This window comes from Bactrocera latifrons, unplaced genomic scaffold (assembly GCF_001853355.1).
Source record: "Bactrocera latifrons isolate USDA-ARS-PBARC rearing strain unplaced genomic scaffold, ASM185335v1 scaffold_1152, whole genome shotgun sequence".
In the NCBI taxonomy this organism is placed as follows: Eukaryota; Metazoa; Arthropoda; class Insecta; order Diptera; family Tephritidae; genus Bactrocera; species Bactrocera latifrons.
The window spans coordinates 12,479-22,655 of NW_017534578.1; the positions used below are offsets into that span (position 1 = coordinate 12,479).

General features: G+C 34.1%; 1 protein-coding gene across 1 annotated transcript in view; it reads left to right on the forward strand.

Annotated features, from left to right (window-relative positions):
- LOC108976836 (tyrosine kinase receptor Cad96Ca-like) overlaps positions 1–10,177 on the forward strand; it is a gene marked incomplete at its 3' end in the record, with an annotated part of 26,782 nt that overhangs the window by 10,244 nt on the left and 6,361 nt on the right. The window contains 1 exon segment of the mRNA XM_018946205.1: positions 5,680–5,768. Within this exon segment, the coding sequence (XP_018801750.1) occupies positions 5,680–5,768 (89 nt within the window).

Here is a 10,177-nt window from a genome sequence, read left to right on the forward strand (position 1 = left end):
AAATGACTCGGCACAATAAATTTAAATTAGCTAACACAGAATAAAAGTAAATTCAATAGCACAATATAACACTGATACTTATCTTAAAAGATCAATTAATCCAAATATTTTCACAATTAAGTCTTGAATATAAATTAAATAAATTCGATAGAGCACCAAAATTCACAGCTGAGCACGAGAAGGCTCGCCAAAAGCAAAAAAAAAAAAATGGAGCCAAGAAATACATGTACCAAGTTTCATCATGATATCTCAATTCTTACTCAAGTTACAGCTTGCACGGACAGACAGACATCCGAATTTCAACTCTACTCCTCACCCTGATCACTTTGGTATATATAACCCTATATCTGACTCTTTTAGTTTCAGGACTGACAAACAACCGTTATGTGAACAAAACTATAATACTCTCTTTAGCAATTTTGTTGCGAGAGTATAAAAAGTAGTGTATTGAACATTTGTTCRTGGAATGCTGACGGTGTTAACCAACATAAATTGGAACTTATTAGATTTCTGGTTTGATAATAATATTGATGTAATGCTACTGTCAGAAACACAAAGTAATATATGATAATATATTATATAACATACGAAACCAATTTCTTTCTACCGGGATTTAGACTCTATGTTACAAACCACCCAGATGGCTATGTTGGTTGGAAACGGTTAAATCACGCATTAGAATCGTATGCTACAGAGCAGCTACAACAATAACTATAAAAACTTAAAACTGATGGCCAAATACTGTCAAACTTGTTTTAAAATTACCGATTGCGAATTTAAAGACATTTTTGGAACACTATGTCAAAGATTTCCAGCAGGTTTAGATTATAACGCAAAACACACGTACTGGGGATCACGTCTAATTAATCCGAAAGGATGTTATAAATAGGTACAATAACATTGAAATAATATATTCTGGTAAGCCAACATATTGTGATCAAAAATATAGATAAATCGCACATAACTGCTGATACATGTACTGCCCTATCTTCTGATCACTCTCCAGTACTAATAAAGCTATGTGAACAACCCATACCCATTAATCTAAAAGTGGGCCTAACATCTTATAAAACGAATTGGCTAAAATATAAAAAATAGGTGAGTAGCCACATTAATATTGAGTACAAAATAAATACAGGGAGAGATATTGACGAAAGCATAACAGAAGTCAGTGATATMAGAACTAACCCAGGTGTCTAGCAACACTAAGACGTCATTGCCCATCCACTCAGCCCCCAACTGACTCCAACATGCCTACATGAAACTTGGGTAAAAATTGGGCCCGAAATGACTAGGAAAAGGCTAATAGTTTTGCAAGTCATCTAGAAAAGGTACTTCAACCTAATTTGCCAAGGAACAACTTTTAATTGTCAATCTTAATCCAAAACAACTAAAGTGCCGCTCGAGTCTTTAAAACTTCACCTTCTGAAATTATTGGAACCATTATGGAACTTATTCCAAAAAAGTCACCGGGACATGGTAATATTTACCCAAAAATGCTATTTGAGTTACCAATTATTGCTGTAGAGGTGCAAGTAAAATAACATGAATGAAGGTTAGAGCTGCAAATTTAAATTGGCTTTTAAATAAAAATTCTAAACTTGGCCTAGACAACAGAGCGATTTTATATAATGCGGTCTTAAAGCCAATTTGAATGTATGGGATTACACTGTGGGGGACGACCTGTGTGTGTTTGAAAAATCTAATCAAACCTTACAGTAAGAATAAACGAAAGCTACTCTTGTTACGCTGAAAACTGCGTGGGTTGCTAAATATACGAAAAATAAGGCATAAACCACTCACGCTCTTTTCAGCAAAACAAGAGTACATTTGGTTTATTATGGTTGTCAGGTTATATTAGGAATTATTTCTCTCATTTTAGTTTGATACGATTTAAGATCGTGTTTTTTAATATTTTTAAACCATATTTATATTTCGCTTTCAAGTTTAAGGGCTTATACACTTGTGCAGTTAGAAGGCCGAAAATAAGCGAAATTTCCAAAACTTTTTCTAATATAACTTTTACACTTATTGATCCAAAAATTTGTGCACATGTTATGGTGTTTTTGAACTGTATTTTAAGATTTGGTATTTAAAAAAAGATTTATATTTGGAAAGAAACTACAGCTAATCTCCGGGAGCTCTTCTCAAAAAATACGTTTTGCGATTAAAGTAATGTAAAGCCTAGTAAAGCCAATCGAAGGAATGCATACATACAGTTTATTGTTTCATCGAATACCATATTCGCCATAGCCAACGAGCAATTGACCACAAAGCCTAGTAAAGCAAATCGAAGGAATACATACATACAGTTTATTGTTTCATCGAATACCATATTCGCCATAGCCAACGAGCAATTGACCATAAATCTTCCGCTGATGCTGTCATCGTCCATGCCTCTGCCMCATATAGCAGGACGAGAATAATGCGTGACTTATAGAGTTTGGTTTTTGTTCGTCGAGAGAGGACTTTACTTCTCAATTGATTACTCAGTCCAAAGTAGCACTTGTTGGCAAGATTTATTCTACGTTGGATTTCGAGGCTGACATTGTTGTTACAGTTAATGTTGCTTTAAAGGTAGACGAAATATATATACAACTTCGAAGTTCATCGTTCAGTTATCGCGGCATAAAGGCAGCTCCTTTTCGTGCGGTCAAAAACAGCTCGACGAAAGGAATTGTGGGCCGATTCTCTTCTCACGTGTCTTTTCTAAGATTTTGCGCATGGTGTTGATTATCCAGGTCTAAAGCCACACTAATAAGGTCCAATCAGTTTGTTGACGGTGGGCTTTAGTCTTTCACACAATAGGCTCGGTAGAATCTTGTATTCGAAATTTAGGAGTCTTATCAAACAGTAGTTGGCGCAGACTGTGGGGTCTCCCTTTTTAGGGATTAAGCAAAGCACATTTAAATTTCAATATAGGCATGTTCTTCGACGCCGTATTTGAATAGCTCGGCAGGCAATCCATCGGTCCCCGCTGCTTTGTTGTCTTCAGACAGGTAATTGCTATTCGAACTTCTTCAAGCTCGGGCAATGGAACGTCTGCTACATCGTCCATAATTTAAGTATGCTCGGGGGGTTGTACAAGAGTATGTTCCGACCTTCAAACTTTTTGTTAATCGCCTTTTCGTAGAATTTTCGAACACGACGGAGCATACCCTTAAATCGTTTTCCTTAGTGCGTTTGCCGTGGTCGTTATCAAAAGGAGGGTCTCTCATCCGAGGCTGTTTATTTCCTTTCATTGGGGGTGTTTTTTACGTGGCGGGTCCCAAACCCAGCGCACAACCCTATGTAGGGAATATTTCGCCTTCTCACTTTAGCTCGCCTTCCAATGGATGTTTTCTGGCTACCCAGACGATACTTTGTCAAAGACCGGAAGTCGTGAGCTGCTTGAGCCAAATGTAAAATAATCGTTTCTGGCCATTCCCAAACGAATGAAAATCATAGAACTTTCCTCACTTGCGTGACCTTCTACACATCAATCAGTCCTTTTTTTAATTATTAAAAAATATAATTAAGAAGTTCGTCTTAAAATTCGAGGCTAATCGGTTCAGCCGTTTTCTAGTAATGGGACCAACACCGGCGTTGAAAACACCATTTTGAGAAAAACGCCTTTAAAGTTTGGCCTTGCACTTCCTAGCACTTTTTAAGAGAAAGCGTGGATAAATTTGTTATTCAAATTACAGCAGGGAACGATAGTGCCTTTTGCGGCATAGCTTTAGGGCTATTTTTTTTTTTTTTTTTTTTTTTTTTTTTTTTTTTTTTTTTTTTTTTTTTTTTTTTTTTTTTTTTTTTTTTTTTTTTTTTTTTTTTTTGCAGTACCTATCAAACCTTTGATTGTTTTGTCAGTGCCAATCAGTTTCAGTACCACTGAAAAAAGTTACAAACATAGATGCGAAGCTAAGTTAAACCTTATAAAATCAGCCAAATGCAATAGGATCCAGGTATATGGTGTCTGCATCTCTGAAAAGATGTAGTTCCATTTCGACAATTTTTGGAAATAGCATTAAATACCTTAAGAGTTCTACGGATATATCAGTGTTTGATTAAGAATCAGATGGAATTTAAAGTACAGTTATATAGAAAGTAGACGTAGTTGTGCTCCGATTCATTCCGCTCATTGTGTATGATAGGAATAGTTGGATAATCCCTAGACYTGTCCTTAAAATTCAAAATGTATTCTATGTTTACAGAATGGGTTATTTTTTTCCTTTTTATGTAAAAATGTTTAAAAAAAATTTGGGGACAATCGGATGATGGGACGACGTTTTAAAACTAAAAATTCCTTGCTAATACGCATGTTTTGTAAGGCATCTCTATGAGCAATGTCAAACAAATTATCCAATATTGCAGAAAAGTCTTCAATAATTTTTTTCTGAGCATCAGATCTCTTATTTACTACGGTTATCTGATGAGAAATTCTTAACATTAGTTCAACATTCACAACTTGTTCCGTRCGTTGTTGTGTTTGTATATGTAATGTACTCGCAGTTGCTGGTAATTCACTCATTTCTTTTTTTTATTAAATAATCACAATTTCGCACAAATTAACACATCTGGTTTCAAATGCCAAACAAACGAGAGTGACAATTATTGAAAAAAGAACACAGTCCATTTACTGTTTTATTTCGCTGCCCAAAAATACCGTTACCAAAGTCTGCAGTCATTCGTTTTTTATTTTTGCAAATATTGCTGGTTCATGTTGCAAAAATAGAGCAATCGACAGTTACGACGATGGTGCGATAAAAAAATATTATTTACCRTTTTTTCACTCAAAATAAGAACAAAATATTATTAAAATTATTCTTTATATCGTGCTAGTTGAGACCTATTAAAGCATACATATTCATTTAATAAATACACTAAAAGAAAAATTGATACCTGAATACATAAAACTTGTTTTTTCCTATAGGAAGGCAATTTTTAATTTTAAAACATTTCTGCGCCGTCTTCCCATCATTCGATTGTCCCAAATTTTTTTTTAAACAGTTTTACATAAAAAGGAAAGAAATTAGCCCATTCTGTTGACTTAAAACACTATTTCAAAAATCTACATATAAAGTAGAACACCTCTAGTAATCCCACATATTTTGGTTTGGTTTAAATTGGTAAGTTAGTTCTTGAGATAAAGGGTTTTATGTACATTAAATTAGTGTGGGAATGCGCGATTCCCTATATCAAATAATAACTAGGTATCTTAATTTAGTGCTTAGTTATGACACTTTATATGTTTTGTGAGTGTGGCAGTGGTGCCATTGCGCATATCTGCAACACCGACCAGTCTTGAGGGCCGCTAATTATTRTATGTGACGCAACTTTCATCAAGTTATTTCAAGCTTAACTCAAGTTACAGACGAATTGGAAAAAGTTACGCACATACATTTATGCAGGGGAAACTAATCAAAGCGTTATAAAAAGTGTGTCACTGTTAGTTTTATACTAGAACTAAAATATCCCTTATTTGCCTATTGATAATGGTGAGGGTGCTATGTTCACAGATGGGCAAGTCCTTAAAAGTAATGTGTGTGGGCATCTACTAGCAGCTCCCGAGCGAAACTATATTATAATTACAAAATTGTCAACAATTTCGTGGTTTAATTAAATTCAAGTGATTGGAACCAATTATTAATAAACGTATGTACGTATCAGCTTATTTCTTTATATTTTATCAATTTACAGGTATAGAAGGGGTTACAACTGTGGCTGTGAAAACTTTAAAGGAAAACGCTACTGAAAGCGAAAAGAAGGACCTTATGACTGAAATTGAGGTAAGCACAAACCTACATTTATTATTAGTACAAAAACTATATAACATGTTCAAACCATTCAAACCAAAACGTATCTAATTATTCAGATCTTGAATTTCATATGCTGAATTTATATATATCCACATACTTAAGTACATACTAATATATATATATAATAAATAAATAAAGGCATTCGGCTATAGACTCATTTGCGGTGTCTACAAAAATATAGTAGAAATAAGGACTAAGGTTGGGTATAACCGTAGTTTTTATACAATTGCAACTTGATGGGATTAAAAGCAAAGAAATACTTTGGATATTGTTAAGACTGTATATTACACAAGTAAAAAAGGGCTAAGTTCGGGTGTAGCCCAAGATTTTATACTCTTGCAACTTGCAGAAATCAAAGACAGGGAAATACCTTACCTTAGAAATACCATCAACTAAAGAATCGGAATCTAAACAATTATATAGATACACCATAAAGGTATATAACTTATACACTAACCTCCATAAATATTTGGCAGAAAKATTTGTTAGAAAAACCAAAATCATTGTACATAGTCATTATACAAAATCAGCCGGATGTTCGAAAATCGTGGTACTGAAAAGAATGCCACGTTCCAAATTTTGTCCCGAGATATGGGATATCACACAAAAGTGGTCGGTCCAATTTCTACACCCGTCTCTGTAAAGCCTTTTGATACCATCGCAACAGCAAACTTTTACGTTTCTGGCGTATTTAGTTATTGATTTATTGCGCTTTTAGTAGTTTTAACAGCGCCGTTATATGGGGAGTGAGCGGGGGTTTCAATCGCTTTTGTCCGTTTTCGCTTCATCGGGAGGATTCCTTCGTGCTAGGTGAATTTGGTTGTTGTAGCTTTACTGTTTTAAGAGATCCGATTACGCCCATCTAAAAACTTGAATTTGTTTTTGTACTAAGGAAACCACATATTAAGTTTCATAAAYATATCTCAATTTCTATTCAAGTTACAGCTTGTAAGGATGGACTGACGGACGGATGGACAGATAGTCCAAAGTTGTGCAAAGTATCTAAAAAGTAGTGAACGCATTAAAAGCTGACTGAAGACTTATTCACTCAATTTCTTGAGATTGTAGAGTAGAATACCCCTTAAATGCTCGGAACTTTTTATTTTTTAATTTACATAACCCTCTCAAAAACCACAAATTAGAACTTATTCTTTGAGTAACAACACAATGAGAGACACTAACTTCAATATTGCCACAGTAATCTGGCCAAGTTACATTAGAAAGTTCGCAATCAATCTTCTTAAAATTAGCTTTCGCAAATTTAAGCCGACAGCAATGGTCTCATGTACCTGTATTATCATGAAATTAGTTGGCTAAGATTTTGATATTAATTTCCAAAGCAGGATGATACGAGTCCTGTGTCAGAAGCAATGGATTACATCTGATAACAGAGAATATKGAAGCATTATCAGCGTAAACCACATCTAAAAACTTACCGTATAGATAGATAAGACCGGTTGATGCGTTATATACTATATGATAAAGTTGAGTAAATATGACCGCTATTAACACAATTTCGTATACACTTAAACTCAATGAAATCTGCATGAAGAACATCGACTTCTTCAGAGGCAAGTGAAGACTGTAAATCAACCAGACACTACAAGACAGCACCTTATTAATGTCAAAATAGACATTACAGCTTGCATTAGTTCCCAACAAGCTGGATTTTTGGACAGGCCTTAGACCCATCATTACAAATAACATGTCAAAAGTCCCCATCGACCCCACTTGTACGTTGGTTTTTATTCGAGGTCAAAGGTCACAAATATATACGATAATTTTAAAATTACTAATTATATTTAAATACTCTTCAGTTAGTTTTGTATTAAGACCTCCATCATTTTGATAATAAATACTTAGCATATTATTATAAATAAGTTTTTTGTGTCAACATGTTTGTATTTTAACAACAACTACATTGGCTTCATCAACTTTATGCTCGAATTCCCGAACAAAGTCACCATATGGCCAGATTGAGCTGTCAAGAGCCAATAGAAAATTATTAACGGATATGTCAGTCCGAAAAGTCGAGATATTCCTGTCGTTTGTTTTCAATATTTCCTTACTTATTGGATCTACTTTTTTTTTTAAAGCCTAATAATATAATATGTTATAAAATCTTATAACTATTTAAAAACTAGAAAAGCTCAAGTGATTAAGCTGTTTTGATGAAGCGTTGCTTGTTAGTACGCAGGCATATCTTTTCTTTTTAGGTGTGTTTGATCGCAGGAATGTACTAAAGCATTAGCCAATGGGTTATGGTGATCTCGGAGTTTAGATAAATATTTAATTTTGCTGTCCTCTACTTCTTTCTTTACCATCGTGGAATTCCTGATCTTAATGGATATTTTCATGACATATGTACCATGGCGAAMAAGTGATTGTTCTAAGCATTTTAAATTGGAACCTACATATGTATTATATCAATATTAGTTGCAAAGAATCCCATACACTCAAAACGGCTTTATGACTGCATTATATAAAAGAACGTTGTTGTCTAAGTTCAGAGTTTTTATTTTGAAGCCTATTTAAATTGCAGTTCTTTTCTTCATGCAAATTATTTTATCCACGTAAGTATTCTATCTATGTGAATGCCATGATAACTTCCTTCATTCGCTTGGGGTACTAAAATATTCATTTTAACTGCCGGCCAAATTTTTGTCTTAGCGAAAATGTAACATGCTTACACTTTACATTTTAAGCCAGTTAACTGCCATTTTTCGATAGAACTTAAATGCTCCGTTAATATTCTTGATGCTATTATGTGGCATTTGTTACAGCTCACTAAAGCTGTGTTATTCGCAAAAGTTGAAGTCAATACATTATTAAGTGTTGGAAGATCTGCTGTATATAAGATGCATGTACATATATAGTTCGGCCTAAAACACTGCTCTGTGATACACGAGCCCTTATCGGGCGTTCATCAGATGTAAAATATCCTATTTTGACCATAAATTGTTTATTTTTAAATAAGACTCCAATGTTTTATACAATTCTAAAATCAACACTTTGTTAATCTTATTTGTATATAAAAGGCCTTCTTGCGTTATCAAAAAGCCCGAGCCACGTCTGGAAATACTAGCTGAACAGTACGCTTTGTGTTTAATGCTTTTCTTATTTGGTTAGTAATTCTATTCATTTGCTCTATCGTGCTATGTTTTTCAAGATCATCATTAACTATCCAGATAATCTGCGACTTTTTCAATTAAAATGAATAGTATCCGAAAATCATAAAAGTATTGAAGAGCAAAGAAAGCACTTCTACCGCAATATCTGGTAACTCAATCAGCATTTTTGGGGTAATATTATCATGTCCTGACGACTTTTCTATATTAAGTTCTTTTAATTTCAGAAGGTGAAGACTTAAAAGACTCAAGTCAAGCATTTTCCTCGTCATTTCGGGTCCAATTTTCACCCAAGTTTCGTGTAGCATGTCGGAGTTGTCTAGWGGTTCGTGTACTTTGGGTTTGGTAGAATTTTGACACTCTATATACATTTCAGTGTGGAATATTTGGTTTTGAGCTTTGATTATCTCTTGAATTATATTTTGTATTGTAAACATTAAATGTGTCATATATTGGGTAAGCTTGAAAACATATTATATACATATATTTTCCAATGTGATTTCCCCCACAACTACTTATTTCTTTGAGAGTACATTTTGAAGTAGGATGTAGGTCACCACATACCGCACAGACATTGCATTATTAAATTTGCAATATTGTTTCGTGTGTCCATACTCTTGGCAGTTTGTACATTGTACTTTACCATTTCTCTTACGTGATTCCTCAGCGGTGATTCTGTGGTGGAGAAGATATGTATTTTAAATTGTTAATCGGATGTGATGATCAATTCTAGTTTGAATATTGATTTCGTTCTAAAACTAGACTCTTCCAGTGATTCTTTAACATCATTATAGGTAACCGAAAAGTCCCAGGCCTTTATTTGGCACAATTCCGATTTCTTTGGCGCCGCGATTTGAAGGTACCGTTGGAAAGTGGTTCTCCTGATCAAAAAATATATAGGGTTATAGGTACCGCAAACGCTTAGYTTAGGAGATATTCGACCTCAAAGTTCAAAAATTTGCAAAATTCGGACATTTCAAGTGGTTATTTCACCACTCTAAACACACTTTATTCACATTTTTCACTTTAAATTAATTAATTTACACTATAAACTTTTAAATAAACCCACATTTTACACTTTTGGTAGGTTTATTACCTAAAAAATCTTTATTTTAAAAATTACATTTTACTCTCGTTTGAACCTCATTTGTTTACTAAAAATTACGACGAAATGGAGCGCTGCCATGTGATGATAAAGCAATTCGCTGAAATTCCTCTTTTTCGCAAAAATTTCTCTATTCATGCATATGG